The sequence below is a fragment of the Thalassophryne amazonica genome, chromosome 6 (genome assembly GCF_902500255.1).
Source record: "Thalassophryne amazonica chromosome 6, fThaAma1.1, whole genome shotgun sequence".
NCBI lineage: Eukaryota > Metazoa > Chordata > Actinopteri > Batrachoidiformes > Batrachoididae > Thalassophryne > Thalassophryne amazonica.
In genome coordinates this window covers 123,622,226-123,650,156 of record NC_047108.1, presented here as the reverse complement: position 1 = coordinate 123,650,156, position 27,931 = coordinate 123,622,226, and the positions used below count along the sequence as shown (strand labels likewise).

Sequence of the window (27,931 nt, the reverse complement as noted above, 5' to 3'; positions counted from 1 at the left end):
ACCCCAAGCACACTAGTAAATCAGCAAAATCTTGGTTCCAAACCAACAAAATTAATGTTTTGGAGTGGCCTGCCCAATCCCTGGACCTAAATCCAATTGAGAACTTGTGGGGTGACATCAAAAAAAGCTGTTTCTGAAGCAAAACCAAGAAATGTGAATGAAGTGTGGAATGATGTTAAAGAATCTTGAAGTGGAATAACAGCCGAAAGGTGCCACAAGTTGGATGACTCCATGCCTCGCACATGTGAAGAAATCATGAAAAACTGTGGTTATACAACTAAATACTAGTTTAATGATTCACAGGATTGCTAAAAAAGCAGTTTGAACATAATAGTTTTGAGTTTGTAGCGTCAACAGCAGATGCTACTATTATTGTGAACACCCCCTTTTCTACTTTTTTTTTTAAAACCAATAGCCCAATTCCATAGCCTTAAGAGTGTGCATATCATGAATGCTTGGTCTTGTTGGATTTGTGAGAATCTACTGAATCTACTGGTACCTTGTTTCCCCATGTGACAATAAGAAATATACTCAAAACCTGGATTAATCTTTTTAGTCACACAGCACTACTATTATTCTGAACACTACTGTACGCAAGAATGGATGAATTATCCTAAAGCCCCTGCTGCTTCAGATAGAAAAACTGATAGAAATGCAGCCCTTTGACATGATGGGATCAAGCAGTAAGCTTCAACGGGCTCGAAGGACAAAGAAGCCCACCTGGAAGAAGGAAACATGGCAGTTCCTTAACTGACCACTTGAAGCTCGCTGCAAAAGTGAGCAAGTTCCCATTCAAGTCAATGTTAAAATGTCCAACTTTAGTCATGAAGTTATGTAAATTTGGGCTGTGGTCGCTTTGAGTGACAGTAGCTGAACCCAGCTCCTCCACCTGCCGTAATGTCAACTCATTGTCTGCTGGAAGTGGCTGCTAGCTGTTGTAGAGGGCTGTGTCTGTCATTTAAAGCATTTTATGACAAACGCCTAAAATAATACAGCTTTCTGTGTGGTGAAACATCGTAATGGATCATCTAAGATGAGTGAAGTGCTTGTCTTATTCAATGTTGCATTCTAACGGTGTTGGCACTTTTAGCAGCTATTGGTAAGCTGATAAATTTAATGTACAATTACTGAGAAAATAAGTGTCTCAAAACTTCAGCAGGCAAATTAAATCAAAAATATTATTTAATAAGCACCTGAACAGAGGGTAGCATGTTAGCTTAGCTGGTCTGGATGTGAAGATAGGGGCGTGTTCAGGCTTCTTTATCATCACACAACAAAGCCAATTTCATTCCACCTCTTTATTCATTTATGGATTCATCATGATGTACATATGTCAGCGCTGCTACCAACATGGCGATGCCCAGACAAGGGCTCCATATTGGCTGATCCGGGTCTCTATAGAAAACCAGTGGGTGACGTCATGTGGGCTTTGTCCAGTATATATACACAGTCTATGGATGGGATACACTAGAGAAGTGCTACCCGACTGTGTGGTCAGAAGTGTACCAGAACGACAAGGGGCATCTGTCAAAAACAGATTTGAAGCGAAGCAGAGCATAGATATGGCTTTGAAATGTGGCACTATGCAGCTGGTGAGCTAGCAAATATTGACTAGTGCGATTGCTATTAGCTCCATTGATGTATTGCAGGCAGCTCTGGTGTCTTTAGAGGGTAATGTCAACAGGTAATTTATTCCACAACAGAAGCACAAGAAGCAAAGGCTCTACATCCTGCTAACATCTTCTTCATCACCTTCAGAACACTGTCCTGCAACCTCAGATTACAGAGTGAAAGTACATAAGGATTCAATATTTTACACGTCAACAAAACCTTAAATGCTGCGCTTGAAGTTATTTTAACAAATGTCCTTGTTGTTAAGCATTTCTACACTAGATATTACTTCTTTTGTGATGCAGTCTATAGCAACTCCACTCCCATACAGTGTAATACTGCATTTCCCACATGACACATTCTCTCATTGCGGCATTAAAAAGACAGATTGCATTTATTTAATCAGCAGTTGCCACATTAATGTTTTTACCTTTTCCCCCTCCTTTACGCAGCTCTTTGTCCTGAACAAAGCCGGCGAACATCTGGGTGTCCATGAAGAGCTGCAGGAACTGGCGAACTCCACGGGAGGGATGCGATTTCCTGAAGCTGTCGCGCTGAAACTCCCTGTTCCCACCGGAGGACTCCACCATGTGGTGGGGATAGTGACCCACCAGCTCTATGAAGAAGCGCACGAAAGCCTCGGACACCAGAGAGCTCAGATCAGCCTGCTGGTCTGGATGAAGGAACAGATGTTCACGCAACCTCCGGTAAGATTATCCAACAGCCTTTAGCTGCATCAAATACAACTACAGCCGTTTTAACAGAATAAAGAAATTGCTCATTACGTCCACAGGTAACACCTCAAAACAGGTCACAGAGGACTAGAGGATGGATGGATGGATACACACACACACACACACACCACACACACACACACACACACACACTACATGAGTCCACGCAACTAAATTCAGACCACACAAAAAGGTGGTTTTGATTCATTTCTGTGCAATAAATAGGCATTTCCATGTGCACATTAAGTATTCAGTAGTGACTGAATGTCAAAACTGGGTAATCAGCTGCTGACAGAGACTTTAATTACAGCCATGTTTTGCTTCCATATATACACCAAATACATTATCCCCAATGCCAGAAGACAGGACACACACACACACACACACACCAAAACAAAGCAATCTCAAGTCACACATTTACATTTACAAGATTGTTAGTAGTCCTTTTGTTTACCCGTGCCGCCAGCTGTGCCGTCCTGCTACTTTATCTCATAAATGATAAGACTGAGCCCAGTGTGGAACTGTTTTTTTCATTTAACTGTAGTCTGAGGATTTCTGACATCATAATTGTTTTATATTTTGCAAACAAACCTCCGTCGGCATCCCCCTGTGCCAGGATGTCCTTCCTCTCATCCAGGACCTGCTGCAGGGCGGCGTGCAGTTTACTCGGCAGGATGCAGTCTTCATCGCCAAGCTGCCACATAGCAAAGCAAAGATTTCTGGATGTAATACTCCACTTTTAAACAAAGGTGTTCACCTCCTCAGGATTTTACATGGATTAGTGTTAATGCATTAAATCAAAAGTCTATTAAAAAAAGGAAAAAAAAAAGGTTTCTTTATGAAAACAGCCTGAAAGCTGTGCTGTTTAATCTTAACATGAAAACAACTCTACGATCTACGTTAGATTACTGCAAATCACGAGTTTTCATTTTTTAGACCTTAATTTTAGAAATTTAACAATAAACCCACAAATATAATAAAGTATAATGTTTGTAAATAAAATAATCAATTACATTACATGTTTTGCTTATGTTACTATTTGCTCTTACATTGTAACTGTAGTAACAATATTAATAATTTATTAACATCCTGTGAAATGGAAGACTGGGTCAAAAAAGTCTAAATGACGTATGTAAAATCTGCAGAATAAGCATCACTATTATATCTTTCTTACAGTGCAATGGAAACAGAAAATAACAACAGCACTGACTAATCAAATTACAAAAATGATGTTCTATTCATTTTATTATACAAAGCACACAATTCAACGTCAGCATTAAAAAAAATGTATTAAAGCGGAACTCACTGGCTCAAGAGCACCGCAATATATCTGGATGGATGTGCAAGAAAACAGAACTGCTTATTGTCACCCCTAAACATGTGAAAATGTCATTAGGAGTGTCTGGCTGCACGGAGAGGATCCCTATAGAGGAGAGGGTCCCTACTGTTTGTACAGGTTTACATCAATAAATGTAAAACTTTTTTGAACAACCAATTCAATGACACCACTTACATTAGCCTCCTGCCCATCGAATCATTACATTAAGTCCATTGTTGATAAGGGATCTGATACTTCTGCTCGCAACAGAACCTCCAATGCTAGCCCAATTAAAATCATTTTGTCTCAAATGAAAAGATGATTCCAAAACATTTAAAAACTAGAACCTAGGTTGAAAAATCTATGAGTTCTCCTTTATTATTTATATAAATAATTTAAAAACTTCAGAATGCACTGTTTAACAGAGAATTAAAAAAAATTTTTGTCAACAGGTGGCATCCTTGCCATTTCATTAAGGCCCCCCCACCACCACCACCACAGAATTTGCTTCTACCACTAATGCTGTTGTTTGGCTGTAAATAATGTATTTAAATTTATTTATGGCGAATTATTTGTATTATTAAAGTGGAAATGCTGCAATTTATGTATTTCATTTAGATCAAGATCATATAAGTTTTTAATAATTGTAGCAATTAATTTTTTAAAACAAAGAAACTGATTTTTTTTTTTTTTAATTGATGTCATGCAAACAAAACCATGCAAAAGCCCAAAGGGGAGGGAACATTTTAAAGGCATTGTATCATTCTGCATGTGCGTGTTTAAGTGTAAATAAAATCCCTACGGGAACCACACCTATCATTCCCATCACGTAGCGCTATGGGTACACACCTGAACGACAAGCCTGTCTGTACACAGATCCACTATGAGCACCTACAAAGAAAAGGGTCACTTAGTGTCTGCAAGAGTTCAGCACTTTGGAACAGATGAGTAAACGTAGTACAACCCCAATTACAATGAAGTTGGGACGTTGTGTAAAATGTAAAAAAATAAAATAACAGAATGCAATGATTTGCAAATCCTCTTCAACCTATATTCAACTGAATACACTGCAAAGACAAGATATTTAATGTTCAAACTGATAAACTTTATTGGTTTTGTGGAAATATTTGCTCATTTTGAAATGGATGCCTGCAACACGTTTCAAAAAAGCTGGGACAGTGGTATGTTTACCACTTTACAATTCTTTCCCATTCTTGCTTGATGTACGACTTCAGTTGTTCAACAGTCCGAGGTCTCCGTTGTTGTATTTTGCCCCATCTTTGCTTGTGAACAGCTGAGTCTTTTGGGGATGCTCCTTTTATATCCAATCATGACACTCACCTGATTCCAATTATGTGTTCTTTGAGCATTCATCAACTTTCCCAGTCTTTTGGTGCCTCGTCCCAGCTTTTTTGAAACGTGTTGCAGGCATCCATTTCAAAATGAGCAAATATTTGCACAAAAACAAAAAAGTCTATCAGTTTGAACATCAAATATCATCTTTGTGGTGGATTCAATTGAATATAGGTTGAAGAGGATTTGAAAATCGTATTCTGTTTTTATTTACATTTTACACAACGTCCCAAATTCATTGGAATTGGGGTTGTAGAAGCTGTGCAGAAGCTGCTGCTTCTGAAATATTTCACACTATGACTACACAGCCAAAAGATGGCACCAAAACCACTTTTATCACAAATATCAAGCTGAAAAGTGATTTATTTATTGTACAACCTCCTCGATGGGCAGCTCCAGCAGCTGCGGCAGGCACGGAGCCAGCACCCCGATGAGGAACGGCGTGGGGGAGCAGCTTATGTCCAACATGCTGGCTGGCAAAACGGGCACGAAGGTGTGCTGCCAAGTGAACGGGTACAGCAGCGCCAGCGCAGCATGGCCACACCGAGACAGCACACTGGAGACGAGCGGGGGAGAGAAAACAAGTTGTTACAAACACTCTCAGATCACACAGCACAAGAGACACAACCAGACATCTCTGAAGGATGTCTGAGTGAGATTACGATTTTCCAAACTACATTTTCATTACACTTCATTAATTACAGTTTCTATCATCGGGCTGCAGCCTCCATCACACCACACACAGCCAGACATCAGAAAGAAAGACTGTACAAAGATATATTTAATATAAGCAGTGTTTTTATTATTCAGAAAGTTATAGGATGAGGTTTGTTAAATTACATACTTTACATCTTACTGAATCTTGCTTAATCAGTTTTGTTTTTAGCACTTTTCTTATTCTTATTTATGGCTTGTGACATAAAGTAATAAGTGCTTTTAGTGAATGAGAGGAGCAGGTTAAAAGAAAAAAATAGAGTAGTGAGCATGTCTCCAGCTTTATCTATCCATGAAGCCAGAGGACACGCACCAATTAGTTAAACTGCAGGAATGTCTTACAGACATAAAGACATGGATGACCTCTAATTTCCTGCTTTTAAATTCAGATAAAACTGAAGTTATTGTATTTGTATGGAGTTAAAATTGTCTCAATATTTGTAAATATGCATGCCATAGGTATTAAAGGCACTGCGCTGCAGTGGTTTGAATCATATTTATCTAATAGATTACAATTTGTTCATGTAAATGGGGAATCTTCTTCACAGACTAAGGTTAATTATGGAGTTCCACAAGGTTCTGTGCTAGGACCAATTTTATTCACTTTATACATGTTTCCCTTAGGCAGTATTATTAGACGGCATGGCTTAAATTTTCATTGTTACGCAGATGATACCCAGCTTTATCTATCCATGAAGCCAGAGGACACACACCAATTAGCTAAACTGCAGGATTGTCTTACAGACATAAAGACATGGATGACCTCTAATTTCTGCTTTTAAACTCAGATAAAACTGAAGTTACTGTACTTGGCCCCACAAATCTTAGAAACATGGTGTCTAACCAGATCCTTACTCTGGATGGCATTACCCTGACCTCTAGTAATACTGTGAGAAATCTTGGAGTCATTTTTGATCAGGATATGTCATTCAATGCGCATATTAAACAAATATGTAGGACTGCTTTTTTGCATTTGCGCAATATCTCTAAAATTAGAAAGGTCTTGTCTCAGAGTGATGCTGAAAAACTAATTCATGCATTTATTTCCTCTAGGCTGGACTATTGTAATTCATTATTATCAGGTTGTCCTAAAAGTTCCCTGAAAAGCCTTCAGTTAATTCAAAATGCTGCAGCTAGAGTACTGACAGGGACTAGAAGGAGAGAGCATATCTCACCCATATTGGCCTCTCTTCATTGGCTTCCTGTTAATTCTAGAATAGAATTTAAAATTCTTCTTCTTACTTATAAGGTTTTGAATAATCAGGTCCCATCTTATCTTAGGGACCTCATAGTACCATATCACCCCAATAGAGCGCTTCGCTCTCAGACTGCAGGCTTACTTGTAGTTCCTAGGGTTTGAAAGAGTAGAATGGGAGGCAGAGCCTTCAGCTTTCAGGCTCCTCTCCTGTGGAACCAGCTCCCAATTCAGATCAGGGAGACAGACACCCTCTCTACTTTTAAGATTAGGCTTAAAACTTTCCTTTTTGCTAAAGCTTATAGTTAGGGCTGGATCAGGTGACCCTGAACCATCCCTTAGTTATGCTGCTATAGACTTAGACTGCTGGGGGGTTCCCATGATGCACTGAGTGTTTCTTTCTCTTTTTGCTCTGTATGCACCACTCTGCATTTAATCATTAGTGATTGATCTCTGCTCCCCTCCACAGCATGTCTTTTTCCTGGTTCTCTCCCTCAGCCCCAACCAGTCCCAGCAGAAGACTGCCCCTCCCTGAGCCTGGTTCTGCAGGAGGTTTCTTCCTGTTAAAAGGGAGTTTTTCCTTCCCACTGTTGCCAAGTGCTTGCTCACAGGGGGTCGTTTTGACCGTTGGGGTTTTTACGTAATTATTGTATGGCCTTGCCTTACAATATAAAGTGCCTTGGGGCAACTGTTTGTTGTGATTTGGCGCTATTTAACTCTATATACTCTATCTCACTTACAGAGTTTAGGTAGCTACTCTGCACTGTGTTGGTATATGGCATTAGAGAACATAAAGAAGGAATCATATCCTTAAACCTAGTTACAGCGCTTTCTGAAAGACTTCTAGTGTAATGAAACTTATTCCCCACTGCTGGGTAGTCCATCAGAGTAAATGTAAATGTTATTAAGAAATGATCAGACAGAAGGGAGTTTTCAGGGAATACTGTTAAGTCTTCAATTTCCATACCATAAGTCAGAACAAGATCTAAGATATGATTAAAGTGGTGGGTGGACTCATTTACATTTTGAGCAAAGCCAATTGAGTCTAATAATAGATTAAATGCAGTGTTGAGGCTGTCATTCTCAGCATCTGTGTGGATGTTAAAATCGCCCACTATAATTATCTTATCTGAGCTAAGCACTAAGTCAGACAAAAGGTCTGAAAATAAACAGAGAAACTCACAGTAACGACCAGGTGGACGACAGATAATAACAAATAAAACTGGTTTTTGGGACTTCCAATTTGCATGGACAAGACTAAGAGTCAAGCTTTCAAATGAATTAAAGCTCTGTCTGGGTTTTTGATTAATTAATAAGCTGAAATGGAAGATTGCTGCTAATCCTCCCCCTCGGCCCGTGCTATGAGCGTTCTGGCAGTTAGTGTGACTCGGGGGTGTTGACTCATTTAAACTAACGTATTCATCCTGCTGTAACCAGGTTTCTCTAAGGCAGAATAAATCAATATGTTGATCAATTATTATATAATTTACTAACAGGGATTTAGAAGAGAGAGACCTAATGTTTAATAGACCACATTTAACTGTTTTAGTCTGTGGTGCAGTTGAAGGTCCTATATTATTTTTTCTTTTTTAATTTTATGCTTAAATAGATTTTTACTGGTTATTGGTGGTTTGGGAGCAGGCACCGTCTCTACGGGGATGGGGTAATGAGGGGATGGCAGGGGGAGAGAAGCTGCAGAGAGGTGTGTAAGACTACAACTCTGCTTCCTGGTCCCAACCATGGATATTCACGGTTTGGAGGATTTAAGAAAATTGGCCAGATTTCTAGAAATGAGAGCAGCTCCATCCAAAGTGGGATGGATGCCGTCTCTCCTAACAAGACCAGGTTTTCCCCAGAAGCTTTGCCAATTATCTATGAAGCCCACCTCATTTTTTGGATACCACTCAGACAGCCAGCAATTCAAGGAGAACATGTGGCTAAACATGTCACTCCCGGTCCGATTGGGGAGGGGCCCAGAGAAAACTACAGAGTCTGACATTGTTTTTGCAAAGTTACACACCGATTCAATGTTAATTTTAGTGACCTCCGATAGGTGTAACCGGGTGTCATTACTGCCGACGTGAATTACAATCTTACCAAATTTACGCTTAGCCTTAGCCAGCAGTTTCAAATTTCCTTCAATGTCGCCTGCTCTGGCCCCCGGAAGACATTTGACTATGGTTGCTGGTGTCGCTAAAGTCACATTTCTCAAAACAGAGTCGCCAATAACCAGAGTTTGATCCTCGGTGGGTGTGTCGCCGAGTGGGGAAAAATGGTTAGAAATGTGAACGGGTTGGCGGTGTACACGGGGCTTCTGTTTAGGGCTACGCTTCCTCCTCACAGTCACCCAGTCGGCCTGCTTTCCCGGCCGCTTGGGATCTGCTGGAAGGGAACTAATGGCGGCTAAGCTTCCGTGGTGCGCACCGACTACAGGGGCCTGGCTAGCTGTAGAATTTTCCACGGTGCGGAGCCGAGTCTCCAATTCGCCCAGCCTGGCCTCCAAAGCTACGAATAAGCTACACTTATTACAAGTACCATTACTGCTAAAGGAGGCAGAGGAATAACTAAACATTTCACACCCAGAGCAGAAAAGTGCGGGAGAGACAGGAGAAGCCGCCATGCTAAATCGGCTAAGAGCTAGTAGCTGCGCTAAGCTAGCGGATTCCTAAAAACACACAAAGTGAATAATGTGTAAATAATTTAGAGGTGATTCAGCAGAGGGAGTGTTTTAGTTAAGGCACGTGAAGATTACACTGTGAAACAAATCATTATCTAGATCAATCTAACTGCGCAGATTAAACAGCTAACAGATACACCAAAACACCGCTGTGCTCCGGAACAGGAAGTGATACAATACCGCAGTGAGAGCCAACCACCAGTAGAGGCAAGTGTGACAGCTGTTGGCATATTGACACTTTGCATGACTGAAAGTAACATCGCTGCTTTCCAGGTACCGACTCTGTCCTCCTGAGGTGATGTGTGATGTTCTTGTGTGTGATGCTTAGCTAAATGTAGCATGTGTACATCGCAAACTTTTAGAACTTTCAAGTTTTTAAAAGAAGAATTTTGGAATTTTGCAGCATGTCTGTATCACGGAGCATGCACAGGCGCTATGCTGTTTAATACGCTTATTTGAACCACTGAGTACATTTGCATTTGTTGATATCTGAACGCATTTGCAAATCAATGATTATTTGTAGATCACCCTGTGTGCATTTACAAATATTAATGAGACAATTTTACATATACTTATACTTGGCCATATACTTGGCCCCACAAATCTTAGAAACATGGTGTCTAACCAGATCCTTACTCTGGATGGCATTACCCTGCCCTCTAGTAGTACTGTGAGAAATCTTGGAGTCATTTTTGATCAGGATATGTCCTTCAATGCTCATATTAAGCAAATATGTAGGACTGCTTTTTTGCATTTGTGCAATATCTCTAAAATTAGAAAGGTCTTGTCTCAGAGTGATGCTGAAAAACTAATTCATGCATTTATTTCCTCTAGGCTGGACTATTGTAATTCATTATTATCAGGTTGTCCTAAAAGTTCCCTGAAAAGCCTTCAGTAAACTCAAAATGCTGCAGCTAGAGTACTAACAGGGACTAGAAGGAGAGCATATCTCACTCATATTGGCCTCTCTTCATTGGCTCCCTGTTAATTCCAGAATAGAAGTTAAAATTCTTCTTCTTACTTATAAGGTTTTGAATAATCAGGTCCCATCTTATCTTAGGGACCTCATAGTACCATATCACCCCAGGTGACCCTGAACCATCCCTTAGTTATGCTGCTATAGACTTAGACTGCTGGGGGGTTCCCATGATGCACTGAGTGTTTCTTTCTCTTTTTGCTCTGTATGCACCACTCTGCATTTAATCATTCTCAATCAATCTTTAATTTTTTAATCAATGCTCTCTTCCACAGCATGTCTTTTTCCTGATTCTCTCCCCTCAGCCCCAAACAGTCCCAGCAGAAGACTGCCCCTGCCTGAGCCTGGTTCTGCTGGAGGTTTCTTCCTGTTAAAAGGGAGTTTTTCCTTCCCACTGTTGCAAGTGCTTGCTCACAGGGGGTCGTTCTGACCGTTGGGGTTTTTCTGTAATTATTGTATGGCTTTTGCCTTACAATATAAAGTGCCTTGGGGCAACTGTTGTTGTGATTTGGCGCTATATAAATAAAATTGATTTCATTTGATGTGATTTATGTCACACACATGCGCATATAGTTTAACAGTGGAAATGGCAAAATACAGTTAAAAGTATCCACTCAGGTCCACTAGCAGATGTAGGAGTGCAGAAAAAGGGTTTTCTGGAATACCAGACATTGCATACATTGAGAGAATGTATGAAACTGGCATGGACACAGTTTCTCAAGCCATTTTTTTTTATCTTGCACTTGTATTTGTTCTTCAGGTATTTTCACTTGAATGTTACATATTACAGTCCAAGGTCAAGTCAACAGTGGAAAGCGTCTGAAGGGATCTCCATGTATTCAATAGCTTTTAATCCGTCCTTGGACTTCAACTACTCAGAACATCTCTAGACTCTGTCCAACCTCAACTGTTCCCAGTTCTGCTTAAAAGTCTGTTACTGTATGTGTTTAATGACTAACAGTTTATTATGCTGCCATACAATTTCCCATCTTATAATCACTCTAATTGCTTTGCTGTCCTGGAAAGCTATGGCTAAATCAGGAAGTGCTGTTGTTCCGGGTTGTAAAGTCCATTCGGCACGTGTGTCATATTGAGTTGTACAAATAATCCTGACCTGATGTTTAAATCAACACAAAGAGGAAACACGTTCAGGTCAAAGTACAGAGCACGACAATACAGATCACAGTCAGCGTTATCGCTGACAGCGGGCACAAATACACGAGAAACTCCAGTAATATTTCAATTAGAGCAGCAACAATTCATCAGTTTAATTTCTCTGATTACATGTTCTTAGATGTTAATATTTTCTATTACAAAAGCGAAAAAGAATAAAGTAAGGCACCATTAAGGAAAATTTTAAAAAATTAATAAAAAATATTAAAATGTATTTATTCATATGGCTTCATCAGTATGACTAACAGGGGTGCAAGATAACAAGATATGTAGCTTATTTTAAACAAAACAAGTTCACTATGCTTGTTTTATATATATATATATATATATATATATATATATATATATATATATATATATATCCTCGTTTTGTCCCGTTAATTGGATCTCCCCTCCAAATGTTTATAGTTTCTTCATTGGTCAATACCCTACTCTTTCATAAAATTTCAAGAAACTTGGCTTCACAGTTTTACATAATCCTGCTAACAGACAAACAGCACAGAATAATGTTATGGTAGATTCTTGGCAGAGGTTTATGAAATAATCACTTTTCTACAAATAATAACAATAGCAGGTGAAAGTGTAAGTGAAAGTCAAACACTATTATTATTGAGCTATTGTTATTGAGTTATTCACGCCCGCTAATGAATAACAATTACAATACTGACCATTATTACAGTAGCGGTTGAGTTATTCACGCCCGCTAATGAATAACAATTACAATACCCAACTATTATTACAATAGTGGTTTTGTTAGCTGTGCAGTAGTGACCAGAGCAGAGTTCTGTACCTGAGTTTGTCAGCGACCATGATGACCCTCCTCTCCAGCAGAAGGGACGCAAACACCTGCAGGAGATTTCCAACACTGAGGCACTGCAGTAGAGTGTCAAAGTCTACATGCTCCAGTCTCGAGTCCTCAGGACGACACAGAGTCAGTACCTGGAAAGCAGCGATGTTACTTTCAGTCATGCAAAGTGTCAATATGCCAACAGCTGTCACCTATACCAACAACAAATACCTCAAAGCAACACTTTGTATAATAGATATGTTCTGTTTTAAAAAATATAAATGCCAAAATAAAATTAAAAGTATCCGCTCAGCTCCTCTGGAAGATGCATGCGTGCAGAGATTAAAGGATTATTAACCGAACAAGCGATGTTAATAATTCATTTATTATGTGGCAATTATATACAAAGACGCAAACTTACGGTATTGCCTGAACATGAAACCTGCTGATGGTTTCGGGCTCATAGTCAGACCTGTTCACTTCACCTCCATGAATAACATGCTTAACATGGTCATTAGCTGGTTAGATTTCAAGCTGTGTGTTTTTTCTAATGCTGTTGAGATATTTATGAGATACATTCATGTCTGACTTGGTTTTTCTAATTGTGTCATTCGCTTTCCGGTTTGTAACGAATCTGATACGCGATCAAAGCGTGCGTAACATCATAACCATAAAATTAAAATGGTTTATCTGAAATACCAGACATGGTGTGCATCACAACTGACAGCGGACACCGTGACATTGAGTTGGCATGCTGGGCTGATGGGTTAGCGTTAGCACATGCAATTACAACTGCGATTGACACCACCCACGCTTAACATTAACTGCTAACAGTTTCGTTACCACAGTTAGCATGGCCGCATATGCTAATGCTAAATGGGTAGAGCACTGAATGAAAGAATGAATAAATTTATTTTGAACACATAAAAAAGAAATACAATTTACAAGAAAATTTAACAAAAAACATACAAAAACTAGAAGCACTCAGAGAGCGCAAACCTCCGCCAATGCCATAGGGTCACTGACGTCACATGGAATACCCTTTGGCAAAGAGACTTATTCCACGTCATTTCACGCATCTACCGTCATGCTTCAGATTCAGTGGTTAACCCTCTGGGGTCCAAGGGCATTTTTGGACAGTTCACTCGCCTGGCATAAATGTTTTATTATTGCTGTTAACAGCTCTCCCTGCATCCCACAATCAAGTTTTATGTCTCTTTTTTTCAGGACAACCTGTACTTTCAAAATATATATGCTATAGTTGTGTTTTATAAGTGTAATAAAGGTTTACAATAAGAAATAAGAAAGGAAAAAGTAAAGTGGAAAATAATTTTCGACACACATTTATTCAAAACACACAGCAAACTATAATAAACTAGTAACACATTACTCCTAAAAACAATCTTTGGTGTGTCACGTGAGGTGAATCTGCCCTATGATTGGATTTTGGAAAACCATGTGACGGTGAACCAATTCCGATTGGACACTCACATTGCTCACGTCATCACACACCTTCTATGAAGAGTACAAAGATGGTGGACGGTGGCACTTTTCAGCAAAAAAAGGTAAGTTTCTATCTCATATCATTAAAAAGTTATTTATAATTTAGTAAAGCTTGGTCTCAGTCGTCATATACGACAGCGTCGGCCCTAGAGGGTTAAACCCTTAGATCTTCAGCAAATAAAGAGAAACTGCATGAACTACACAAGTTTTATTTATTTTCTAATAACAAGTTTAGTCAATGAGGAGAAACAAATGCTAAATTATTGTTGTGTCGTAACTTAACTTTTGTTCAGCCTTTGTGACCCGTCTTCATGAAGTTAGATGCAAAAATGTTGAAATTGGCCCTATCCTGCAATGATAAAGAATCCTTTAAAAAATTACCGGATCCGGATCGTGTTCTGGATCATTACCAAAATTTAATGACTTATAAGTTAGGCCAAGATACACCCCTGGTAAAAATTTCATTGAAATCCGTTTAGGATTTTTTGAGTAATCCTGCTAACAAACCAACCAACCAAGAAACAAACGGACACGACCGAAAACATAACCTACTTGGCGGAGGTAATAATAGCAAAGTTAACAATTTAAATATTATCTGTTCCTACCCCTTTATCATCTAGTCATCATAACTCTTACAATTCCATACCCAGCCAATATAAATACTATCCCTACATACAACCCATACAACAACACTATAAACATACACTCACCAGCCACCTGTTGGATTACTAATTAACACAATTAGCTAATCAGCCAATCACATGGCAGCAACTCAATACATTTAGGCATCGAAAGTGGTGAAGACAACTTGCTAAAGTTCAAACCAAGCATCAGAACAGGGAAAAAAGGAGAGTTAAGGGACTTTAAAAGTGGCATGGTTGTTGGTGCCAGATGGGCTGGTCTGAGTATTTCAGAAACTGCTGATCTACTGTGATTTTCATGCACAACCATCTTACAGAAAATGGTCCAAAAAAAAGAGAAGATCCCATGAACATCAGTTGTGTGAACAAAAATGTCTGGTTGATATCAGAGAATCAAAGGAGTCAAAGGAGGATTGTCAAAGGAGAATGGGCAGACTGGTTGAATGGGCAACTGCGTGATGCCGTCATGTCAATATGGATCAACACCTCCTAAGAATGTTTCCAACACCTTGCTGAATCTATGCCATGAAGAATTTTAAGGCAGTACTGAAGGCAAAAGGGGGTCTAACCCAATACTGGAAAGGTGAACCTAATAACATGACCAGTCAGTGTATATCCCACATATCTTTCTATGCAAAACTATACACAACCAATACCTATACCAACAGTCGTTTAATAATTATTTTGGCATATCAAAGCAATAACGTGCTCCAGAAATAGCAGTAAACTCCACATTTGTAAATGCGGTAATTCCTGAAAAACGTTCATCTCTATAGAGTGAAACAATGCTGTCTGGTACAATGTTTTGCAATGTAAAAATGTGATTATTTTACAACATGAAGATGTAAAATAATTTCAATTTTAAGGAAAAAAAAAAACTTCCTCAACATCATTTAGATTACAGTGATGGTATCATGACCCCTTCACACAAATTTACTATTAAAGTGGTTTCATATCAATAGGAATGAAGTGCATGAAGTCTGTTTTGTTACAAAAAAATCTGTTTCTTAATGAGACAAGACGTAAGAAGTGTTTTCAGATATTTATCGTGTTACATCTGTAGAATACAGCGGTGACAATTTAATAACTTTTCCAATGTAATTATTAAAGGAGGCTCTATTAACATGTTGAAGCTGTAAACTGTTAATATTTTCAACCAGATACAGAACATACCCCTCCAATATTTGGTAGGTAAACCCTGTCCACCAGCCCAATCCTTGACACAACATTACCGTATCCAGTTTGTGTGTGTCCACATTGTTACAGCACGTTGTGCAAATTTGTCCTAACATGAACCCTTCAAACCGTTTACACAGATACCTTCCCGTCTGAGTCACAGTCTGAAGAAATGAGTGGTTAGGATGTGAACGACCACTAATTAAGGTTTCCTCACTTTGTGTCAGTCTTACCTCATTGCCGGAGCCGGGGAGGAAGATCTTTACGGTGACGGTGCGTCCAGGTGCTGGAAATGGCGCCTCCATCACGCTACGCATAAAAGGGTAAACGAGTGCTGGGGAAATCTCCCTGCGCCTCTCTACCTCCTCCAAAATCTGGACCGAGCAAGTGTTGATGGCAGCACCAAGAACAGAAGGGTTAAAGGAGAAGTTCATCAGTTCATCAGGCTCTATTTTAGATCTTTTCACAACAACAATTAACTGGCATATTGTTGATTTAGAACGTAACCAGCACTGCGGGCTAACTGGCTAATTCATGTTATTGGATGGGGCAATAACAAAGCACTTTCTGTCACCAGAAAGACATTACAGGTCGATTGCGGAGGAGGGGCTAGGTTTGACTCAACAAGCGCATTATTGATTTAGAAAGCAAATAGCACAGTGGACTAACTGCCCAATTCATGTTATTGGAAGGAGCAACAAGAAACAGCTTCTTGTCACCGCAAAGGCATTACAAGTCGACTGCCATCACGACAGCAACACAACCTGGCAGACATAAAAAACTAAGGTAAGAAGTCAACTGTATATTCAATAATTTTTAAAAGTTTTTTTCTATTTAGTGAGTTAAACATGCACACGTTTAGGGCTCCTGTCCGTACTACAAGAAACTTCTAATGACATTTAACCTGTTCAGTCGTGATAAGAAGCAGTTTAATCTGAGTGTTTCTGATTGCCCCGCCCATCCATCCATCCATCCATCCATTTTCTTCCGCTTTGTCCGGAGTCGGGTCGCGGGGGCAGCAGCTCAAGCAAAGCTGCCCAGACCTCCCGGTCCACACACACCTCCCCCAGCTCCTCCTGGGGAACCCCAAGGCGTTCCCAAGCCAGCCGAGAGATGTAGTACCTCCAGCATGTCCTGGGTCTTCCCCGGGGTCTCCTCCCAGTGGGATGTGCCCGGAACACCTCTCCAGCGAGGCGTCCAGGGGGCATCCGGAAAAGATGCCCGAGCCACCTCAACTGACTCCTTTCGACGTGGAGGAGCAGCGGCTCGACTCCGAGCTCCTCATATCCAGGTAGTGAGTGGTACTCACTCACTACCTGGATAATCTTCGGAGTGAGATTGCATCAGAATTTTGGCTCTCTGTTGGGACTGTTTACACAGAGACTGCTACCTGCTGCTTTGGACTTGAACTAACAGTCTTTTTCAAGACTTTTTTACTTTTTTACCTTTTTACTTTTTTTTAACTTTTTTACTGTGCTCCAACGCCTAAGGAAGACCTCTAACGGTCGAAACATCGCGACGGAGCACTTTTATCAGCTAACTTTCATTAGCGTTGGCAAGCTAACTAGCTTGCTAACGCTTTCGTTTTTATTTTTATTTTTTTTTATTATTTTTTTTATTTTATTTTAGCACCGTTGTCGTGCGTTCGCTGTTGGTCGTGCGTTGCCTGTGCTGCTTCATGGCCTGTTTGGTGCCTTGATTGGGGCACTCCTTTGCTGAATCACCTCTGGATTATTTGCACATTATTCACTTTTGGTGTTTTTGGGAATCCGCTAGCTTAGTGCAGCTACTAGCTCTAGCCGATTTAGCATGGCGGCTTCTCCTGTCTCTCCCGTACTTTTCTGCTCTGGGTGTGAATGTTAGGTATTCCTCGGCCTCCTTTAGCAGTACGGTACTTGTAATAAGTGCAGCTTATTCGTAGCTATTGGAGGCCAGGCTGGGAGATTGGAGGCTCGGCTCCGCACCGTGGAAAATTCTACAGCTAGCCAGGCCCCTGTAGTCGTGCGGACCAAGGTAGCTTAGCCGCCTGTTAGTTTCCCCCCTGGCAGATCCCGTGCAGTCGGGAAAGCAGGCTGACTGGGTGGACTGTGAGGAGGAAGCGTAGCCCTAAACAGAAGCCCCGTGTACACCGTCAACCCGTTCACATCTCTAACGTTTTCCCCACTCGACGATACACTCGCCGAGGATCAAACTCTGGTTATGGCGACTCTGTTTTGAGAAATGTGAAGTTAGCGACACCAGCAACCATTGTCAATTGTCTTCCGGGGGCCAGAGCAGGCGACATCGAGGACATTTGAAATTGCTGGCTAAGGCTAAGCGTAAATTTGGTAAGATTGCAATTCACGTCGGCAGTAATGACACTCGGTTACGCCAATCGGAGGTCACTAAAATTAACATTAAATCGGTGTGTAACTTTGCAAAACAATGTCGGACTCTGTAGTTTTCTCTGGGCCCCTCCCCAATCGGACCGGGACTGACATGTTTAGCCGCATGTTCTCCTTGAATTGCTGGCTGTCTGAGTGGTGTCCAAAAAATGAGGTGGGCTTCATTGATAATTGGCAAAGCTTCTGGGGAAAACCTGGTCTTGTTAGGAGAGACGGCATCCATCCCACTTTAGAGGGAGCAGCTCTCATTTCTAGAAATCTGGCCAATTTTTTTGGATCCTCCAAACTGTGACTGTCTAGCGTTGGGACCAGGAGGCAGAGCTGTGGTCTTATACACCTCTCTGCAGGCTTCTCTCCCCCTGCCATCCCCTCATTACCCCATCCCCGTAGAGACGGTGCATGCTCCCAGACCACCAATAACCAGCAAAAATCTATTTAAGCATAAAAATTCAAAAAGAAAAAATAATATAGCACCTTCAATTGCACCACAGACTAAAACAGTTAAATGTGGTCTATTAAACATTAGGTCTCTCTCTTCTAAGTCCCTGTTGGTAATGATATAATAATTGATCAACGTATTGATTTATTCTGCCTAACAGAAACCTGGTTACAGCAGGATGAATATGTTAGTTTAAATGAGTCAACACCCCCGAGTCACACTAACTGTCAGAATGCTCGTAGCACGGGCCGGGGTGGAGGATTAGCAGCAATCTTCCATTCCAGCCTATTAATTAATCAAAAACCTAGACAGAGCTTAATTCATTTAACATCCACACAGATGCTGAGAATGACGGCCTCAACACTGCATTTAATCTATTATTAGACTCTGTCGGCTTTGCTCAAAAAGTAAATGAGTCCACCCACCACTTTAATCATATTTTAGATCTTGTTCTGACTTATGGTATGGAAATAGAAGACTTAACAGTATTCCCTGAAAACTCCCTTCTGTCTGATCATTTTTTAATAACATTTACATTTACCCTGTTGGACTACCCTGCAGTGGGGAATAAGTTTCATTACACTAGAAGTCTTTCAGAAAGCGCTGTAACTAGGTTTAAGGATATGATTCCTTCTTTATGTTCTCTAATGTCATATACCAACACAGTGCAGAGTAGCTACCTAAACTCTGTAAGGGAGTTAGAGTATCTCGTCAATAGTTTTACATCCTCATTGAAGACAACTTTGGATGCTGTAGCTCCTCTGAAAAAGAGAGCTTTAAATCAGAAGTGTCTGACTCCGTGGTATAACACAAACTCGTAGCTTAAAGCAGATAACCCGTAAGTTGGAGAGGAAATGGCGTCTCACTAATTTAGAAGATCTTCACTTAGCCTGGAAAAGAGTTTGTTGCTCTATAAAAAAGCCCTCCGTAAGCTAGGACATCTTTCTACTCATCACTAATTGAAGAAAATAAGAACAACCCCAGGTTTCTTTTCAGCACTGTAGCCAGGCTGACAAAGAGTCAGAGCTCTATTGAGCTGAGTATTCCATTAACTTTAACTAGTAATGACTTCATGACTTTCTTTGCTAACAAAATTTTGACTATTAGAGAAAAGTACTCATAACCATCCCAAAGATGTATCGTTATCTTTGGCTGCTTTCAGTGATGCCGGTATTTGGTTAGACTCTTTCTCTCCGATTGTTCTGTCTGAGTTATTTTCATTAGTTACTTCATCCAAACCATCAACATGTTTATTAGACCCCATTCCTACCAGGCTGCTCAAGGAAGTCCTACCATTATTTAATGCTTCAATCTTAAATATGATCAATCTATCTTTGTTAGTTGGTATGTACCACAGGCCTTTAAGGTGGCAGTAATTAAACCATTACTTAAAAAGCCATCACTTGACCCAGCTATCTTAGCTAATTATAGGCCAATCTCAACCTTCCTTTTCTCTCAAAGATTCTTGAGAGGGTAGTTGTAAAACAGCTAACTGATCACCTGCAGAGAATGGTCTATTTGAAGAGTTTCAGTCAGGTTTTAGAATTCATCATAGTACAGAAACAGCATTAGTGAAGGTTACAAATGATCTTCTTATGGCTTCGGACAGTGGACTTATCTCTGTGCTTGTTCTGTTGGACCTCAGTGCTGCTTTTGATACTGTTGACCATAAATTTTATTACAGAGATTAGAGCATGTCATAGGTATTAAGGGCACTGCGCTGCGGTGGTTTGAATCATATTTGTCTAATAGATTACAGTTTGTTCATGTAAATGGGGAATCTTCTTCACAGACTAAAGTTAATTATGGAGTTCCACAAGGTTCTGTGCTAGGACCAATTTTATTCACTTTATACATGCTTCCCTAGGCAGTATTATTAGACGGTATTGCTTAAATTTTCATTGTTACGCAGATGGATACCCAGCTTTATCTATCCATGAAGCCAGAGGATACACACCAATTAGCTAAACTGCAGGATTGTCTTACAGACATAAAGACATGGATGACCCTCTAATTTCCTGCTTTTAAACTCAGATAAAACTGAAGTTATTGTACTTGGCCCCACAAATCTTAGAAGCATGGTGTCTAACCAGATCGTTACTCTGGATGGCATTTCCCTGATCTCTAGTAATACTGTGAGAAATCTTGGAGTCATTTTGATCAGGATATGTCATTCAAAGCGCATATTAAACAAATATGTAGGACTGCCTTTTGCATTTACGCAATATCTCTAGAATCAGAAAGGTCTTGTCTCAGAGTGATGCTGAAAAACTAATCATGCATTATTTCCTCTAGGCTGGACTATTGTAATTCATTAATATCAGGTTGTCCTAAAAGTCCCTAAAAAGCCTTCAGTTGGTCAGAATGCTGCAGCTAGAGTACTGACGGGGACTAGCAGGAGAGAGCATATCTCACCCGTGTTGGCCTCTCTTCATTGGCTTCCTGTTAATTCTAGAATAGAATTTAAAATTCTTCTTCTACTTATAAGGTTTTGAATAATCAGGTCCCATCTTATCTTAGGGACCTCGTAGTACCATATTACCCCATTAGAGCGCTTCGCTCTCAGACTGCGGGCTTACTTGTGGTTCCTAGGGTTTGTAAGAGTAGAATGGGAGGCAGAGCCTTCAGCTTTCAGGCTCCTCTCCTGGTGAACCAGCTCCCAATTCAGATCAGGGAGACAGATACCCTCTCTACTTTTAAGATTAGGCTTAAAACTTTCCTTTCGCTAAGGCTTATAGTTAGGGCTGGATCGGGTGACCCTGGACCATCCCTTGGTTATGTTGCTTTAGACGTAGACTGTGGGGGGGTTCCCATGATGCACTGTTTCTTTCTCTTTTTGCTCCGTATGCATCACTCTGCATTTAATCATTAGTGATCGATCTCTGCCCCCCTTCTCGGCATGTCTTTTTCCTGGTTCTTTCCCTCAGCCCCAACCAGTCTCAGCAGAAGACTGCCCCTCCCTGAGCCTGGTTCTGCTGGAGGTTTCTTCCTGTTAAAGGGAGTTTTTCCTTCCCACTGTGGCCAAGTGCTTGCTCATAGGGGGTCGTTTTGACCGTTGGGGTTTTTCATAATTATTGTATGGCCTTGCCTTACAATATGGAGCGCCTTGGGGCAACCGCTATATAAGAAAAAAGTTGATTGATTGATTGATGAGTGACCGAGCTCCTCACTCTATCTCTAAGGGAGCGCCCAGCCACCCTGCGGAGGAAACTCATCTCGGCCGCTTGTACTCGCGATCTCGTTCTTTCGGTCATGAGCCAAATCTCATGACCATAGGTGAGGATCGGAACGTAGATCAATCGGTAAATCGAGAGCTTTACCCCCCTACTCAGCTCTCTCTGCACCACGACGGTCCGGTGCAGCGTCCGCAGTGATGCGGTCGCTGTACCGATCCATCTATCGATCTCACGCTCCATCCGTCCCTCACTCGTGAACAAGACCCCGAGATACTTAAACTCCTCCACTTGAGGCAAGGACACTCCACCGACCTGAAGAGGGCAAAGCACCTTTTTCCGGTCGAGAACCGTGGCCTCGGATTTCGAGGTGCTGATTTTCATCCTGGACGCTTCACACTCGGCTGCAAACCGCCCAGTGCACGCTGAAGATCCTGATTTGACGAAGCCAACAGAACCACATCATCCGCAAAAAGCAGAGACGAGATTCTGTGGTTCCCAAACCAGACCCCCTCTACACCCTGGCTGCGCCTAGAAATTCTGTCCATAAAAATAATGAACAGAACCGGTGACAAAGGGCAGCCCTGGCAACAGGTTTGACTTACTACCGGCAATGTGAACCAAGCTCCTGCTGCGGTCGTACAGGGACCGGATAGCCCTTAGCAAAGGACCCCGGACCCCGTACTCCCGGAGCACTCCCCACAGGGTGCCCGGAGGGACACGGTCGAACGCCTTCTCCAGATCCACAAAACACATGTGGACTGGTTGGGTGAACTCCCATGAACCCTCGAGCACCCGATGGAGCGTGTAGAGCTGGTCCAGTGTGCTGCGACCAGGACGAAAACCACACTGCTCCTCCTGAATCCGAGGTTCGACCATTGGTCGAATTCTCCTCTCCAGTACTCTGGAATAGACCTTACCGGGGAGGCTGAGGAGTGCGATCCCCTATAGTTGGAACACACCCTCCGGTCCCCCTTCTTAAACAGAGGGACCACCACCCCGGTCTGCCAATCCAGAGGCACTGTCCCAGATCGCCACGCGATGTTGCAGAGGCGTGTCAGCCAAGACAGTCCCACAACATCCAGAGACTTAAGGTACTCAGGACGGATTTCATCCACCCCAGGAGCCTTGCCACCGAGGAGCTTTCTAACCACCTCAGTGACTTCGGCCTGGGTAATGGATGAGTCCGCCTCTGAGTCCCCAGTCTCTGCTTCCTCTTCGGAAGACGTGACGATGGGATTGAGGAGATCCTCGAAGTACTCCTTCCACCGCCCGACAACATCCCCAGTCAGGGTCAACAGCTCCCCACCCGCACCGTAAACAGTGCGGGTGGAGAGCTGCTTCCGCCTCCTGAGGCGTCGGACGGTTTGCCAGAATCTCTTCGAGGCCGACCGATAGTCCTCCTCCATAGCCTCCCCGAACTCCTCCCAGACCCGAGGTTTTGCCTCTGCGACCGCACGGGCTGCGGCATGCTTGGCCTGCCGGTACCTGTCAGCTGCCTCTGGGGTCCCACCTACCAACAAAGATAAGTAGGACTCCTTCTTCAGCTTGACGGCATCCCTTACTTCCGGTGTCCACCGGAAGATGGATTGCCGCTGCGACAGGCACCAGAGACCTTGCGACCACAGCTGCGAGCAGCCGCATCGACAGTGGAGGTGGAGAACATGGTCCACTCGGACTCCATGTCTCCAACCTCCCCCGGGATCTGGGAGAAGCTCTCCCAGAGGTGAGAGTTGAAGACTTCGCTGACAGAGGGTTCCGCCAGTCGTTCCCAGCAGACCCTCATGATACGTTTGGGCCCGCCAGGTCTGACCGGCTTCCTACCCTCCCAGCGGATCCAACTCACCACCAGGTGGTGATCAGTCGACAGCTCTGCCCCTCTCTTCACTCAAGTGTCCGAGACACGTGGCCGAAGTTCAGATGATATGACTACAAAGTCGATCATCGACCTCCGGCTCAGGGTGTCCTGGTGCCACGTGCACTTATGGACACCCTTGTGCTCGAACATGGTGTTCGTGATGGACAAACTGTGACTAGCACAGAAGTCCAACAACTGAACACCACTCGGGTTCAGATCGGGGAGGCCATGCTTCCCGATCACCCCACTCCAGGTCTCACTGTCGCTGCCCACATGGGCGTTGAAATCCCCCAGGAGAACAATGGAGTCCCCAGTCAGAGCGCTATCTAGTACCCCTCCCAGGGACTCCAGGAAGGTCAGGTACTCTGCAATGCTGCTCGGCCCGTAGGCCGAGACAACGGTGAGAGACCTGCCCCCGACCCTAAGGTGTAGGGACGCGACGCTCTCGTTCACCGGAGTGAACTCCGGCACTTGGCGACTGAGCTGGGGAGCAATAAGCAATGCGACCCCAGCTCTCCGCCTCTCCCCGTGGGCGACGCCAGAAAAATGAAGTGTCCAGCCCCTCTCCAGGAGTTTGGTACCAGAGCCCAAGCTGTGCGTGGAGGTGAGCCCGACTATCTCTAGTCGGTATCTCTCAACCTCCCGCACAAGCTCAGGCTCCTTCCCCCCTAGCGAGGTGACATTCCACATCCCAACAGCCAGGGGATGTGAGCATGGACCGGGCCGCCAGGCCACCCGCCCTCAACCGCCACCCAATCCTCTCTGCACCCGACCCCATGGCCCCCTCTGCAGGTGGTGAACCCACAGGAGGGCGGGCCCACATCACTCTTTTGGGCTGAGCCCGGCCGGGCCCCATGGGCTAAGGCCCGACCACCAGGCGCTCGCGCGCGAGCCCCAACCCCAGGCCTGGCTCCAGGGTGGGACCCCGGCTCCGCCATACCGGGCGACGTCTCGATCCTTGATCTTTTACTGGTCATGGAGGTTCTGAACTGCCCTTAGTCTGACCCGCCCAATAACATTAATTAGCCAATTAGCTTGTGGCGGTATTTGAGTTTGAAGCCAATAATCAATCAATCAATCAACTTTTTTCTTGTATAGCGCCAAATCACAACAAACAGTTGCCCCAAGGCGCTCCACATTGCAAGGCAAGGCCATACAATAATTATGAAACACAGTCTACGTCTAAAGCAACATAACCAAGGGATGGTCCAGGGTCACCCGATCCAGCCCTAACTATAAGCCTTAGCGAAAAGGAAAGTTTTAAGCCTAATCTTAAAAGTAGATAATGAACTGACTAAATGAGTTTTTGGGCTTCGTGAGAACATGACCTCTATAAACATCTAAAAATGGAGCATAGGATGGAAAATGTTGATTTGGTCCTTTAAGCAGAATGTGGCTTTGCATGTAAAATTTCTCACTGCCTCCTAGAAAAGGGGTGGCACTTAACCACGTGCATGCACATTCTGATTTGATGAGTCGACTGAGCGAGTTTAGTCGACTAAACAAGATTAAACTGTTTTATTAAATAGGTCCCAGTGATTACTGAGGATTAAGTTCTGTGCATTCCAACCCTGCACAAGTTTCAATGCAACAACGTTCAGATACACATCAAAGGATTACCACTTAACCTCAGCAAATGTTAGTCCAGTGGGTTTCACATTACTAAAAAGTCTTTGAATTCGTTTGAATGCCAAGAAAAAATACCAAGTGTGAATCTTTTACCTTTGCAAACAGGTTGAAACAGCCCAGCTTGCTGACAACACAATGCACCTCTGGAAGCTGCTTCCCTTTGCCACTAGGCTTAAAGACAAACACATTTATACAGATAAAAACATACGTAATATGAGGCAACTTGCATAATTAAAATACCTTAACTGTAACAGGTCAGGGCAAGATGATCACAAGCTTATGTTACATGCATCAGTTCTACGGTATTTTGCAATTCCCTGGTTAAAGCTACTTTTAAAATAGACATGTTGAAGACAAAACTATTTATGATTGGTACTTGCACACTGAACATATCGGACAACAAAACAAAGAAAACTCACAATCAGCTAACACGTTTGAGATCCTTTATTTTTCTGAAAAGGAGGATCACGCAAACTGCTTAGCAAAGCCAATGAAGCATGAACCCTCCTCAACAATGAAGTGGAAATGTGAAGAAATAAAAAGTGACTGTGATGGAGTAATGCAATGCAGAACCTCACCACTAGACGACACGAAATCCTGCACACTGCACCTTAAAAGTGCATAATTTGTTTTAGGTGGCTCTCTGCGGTTTACACGTGATTAGGATTCTATTCAATTAGCTTTTTAAAATAATTTTTATTACTAAGTGATCATCTTTTAGTGTTCATGTACTGTAAATACACCTAAAGATACATTTTTTACATTGTTGTTTATTAAAAGAAATCCAATAAGCTTTTTTGAATAAATCATATTTGATTTTGGTGGACTGTTTGGAGATTGCACTTTTGATTTTCTGTTGACCAGAAAAGAACATTAAACACTAAATTATTTAAACTATGTGCCAAAAACTTTTATTTACAACTATAACTACAAACATAATTACTTAAAGATGTGCAGCCTTTGTTTTTAAAGATTTAAGATGTGCAGAGGAGCAACACAGGGTATATAGGGAGAAGGATGCTGAGGATGGAGCAACCAGGCAGGATTAGAAGAAGTATGCCAAAGATTAGGTTTATGAATGTGGGGAGAGAGGACATGCAGGTGGTTGATGTAACAGAGGAAGATACAGAGGACAGGGTGAGATGGAAATGATTGATTTGTGGTGACCCCTAACAGGATCAGGCGAAAGAAGAAGTAGTCATAAAAAGAATTTTCTTCAGCACAACAATAATTTTATTTAGTAGCCTTTAAATAGGGGATTCATCATATATTGGCAATATGATCAGAATTTGCACTGTCTGGAAAAAATAATAAATAGTTCCCCTGATGGGAAAAAACTAAAATGAACAGACAACCTTGAACTACGTATGGCCACAACCCATACAGTCTATAATTTTCACATCACAGATCATGTGGGAGCTTCCCGCGGCTTGTGTGAGGGATGCCGGAAAGCACACACCGACAGCCAGTCAGAGTAGAGAAAGGCACAGCGATGTCACCTGGCTGCTCGTCTGAACAAAATAAGCCAAGATGGCGGAAATTGCTCCGAAACATCTTATTTCTATATAAATCTAACATGTTTCTCATATATTTTCAAAAGGTTAGCAATAAATAAAACACTTCTAATTCTAAAAACTCAGTTTTTGTAACCAAATAACAGCTCTGAAGTGATTTACAAGAAATCTTATGGATGTTCCCGTGCACACCCCGTGTATGCAGATCATGCGGGGTCAAAGGTTAATATCCGGTAATTTGAAAACCTCATGTATGCATACACGCACTTCCTCCTGTAGACTGCGTTAAAAAGGAAAATAAAACTTTCGTTATGGAATTCCCCTCAGATAAATGTGTTCACATTAAAATGAGCTGTAATTTCAAAAAATAAAATTTCAGTAACTGAAATTTGAAAAGGCCGTAGAGCTTTAAACAAAAAAAAAAAAGCTGTGCAAAAAACATTTACAGAAAAGCAAAGAAAAAAAGTTTGGAAATGTGCTCAAACCCACATGAACGTGGGAAAAAGAGAGAAAGTACAAAAAAAAAAAACTGCTCCTGTGTGGGAAGAAATAAGGAAGGAAAATTATGAAATTCTTCGTGCTCACTGTCATTGACTCAGAGTGTTTTATGGTCTGTGATTCACATGGAGATGTTGAGTAAGCGTATGGCTGACTGCCATGTCAACAGACACACACAAACTATCATCCACACTCACCAGGATCTTACGACAGTAACAAAACCAGCGGCTGCCGTCTTCCCCCGTCAGAACAAAGGAGAAGGTCTCGCTGCAAACACACCATCAGTGCACAGGTTAGCACCAGCTGACTCAGTGTTTACAGACTACTTCACTAGCTCACTACTTACTGCACGTTTTTGTGTCTACACGTGCCACTCTCGAGTGCACACTCACTGTTATGTGCAGATGCACTTTTTAATGTTGCAACACAGTTTGCATCTTTTTTTGGTGCGCTGGTGTTTGCACGCTTAGTTTGCAACTGCAGCTCAAAGCCGCTCAACCACAAAGCAACAAAATCTGCAGGTGGGTAACCTGCAGAAGTTTCAGATTAAAAAAAAAAGGGGCGAGGGACAAATATAA

At 42.1% G+C, this 27,931-nt stretch overlaps 1 protein-coding gene and 1 long non-coding RNA gene across 2 annotated transcripts in view; one reads left to right on the top strand and one right to left on the bottom strand.

Annotated features, from left to right (window-relative positions):
• Window positions 1-27,931, bottom strand: part of dennd2c (DENN/MADD domain containing 2C) — a 58,379-nt gene that overhangs the window by 2,611 nt on the left and 27,837 nt on the right. The window contains exons 10-17 of the mRNA XM_034173346.1: window positions 27,551-27,620; window positions 25,435-25,512; window positions 16,092-16,232; window positions 12,542-12,690; window positions 5,395-5,572; window positions 4,513-4,554; window positions 2,937-3,039; window positions 2,042-2,284 (exon numbers count right to left, since the gene is read on the bottom strand). Of these exons, the coding sequence (XP_034029237.1) occupies window positions 2,042-2,284; window positions 2,937-3,039; window positions 4,513-4,554; window positions 5,395-5,572; window positions 12,542-12,690; window positions 16,092-16,232; window positions 25,435-25,512; window positions 27,551-27,620 (1,004 nt within the window). The remainder of the gene's footprint in view (window positions 1-2,041; window positions 2,285-2,936; window positions 3,040-4,512; window positions 4,555-5,394; window positions 5,573-12,541; window positions 12,691-16,091; window positions 16,233-25,434; window positions 25,513-27,550; window positions 27,621-27,931) is intronic.
• LOC117513040 lies at window positions 544-27,677 on the top strand. The gene is made up of 4 exons (XR_004561442.1): window positions 544-821; window positions 5,967-5,972; window positions 25,875-25,883; window positions 27,666-27,677. It is a non-coding gene; the product is annotated as an uncharacterized LOC117513040 (long non-coding RNA).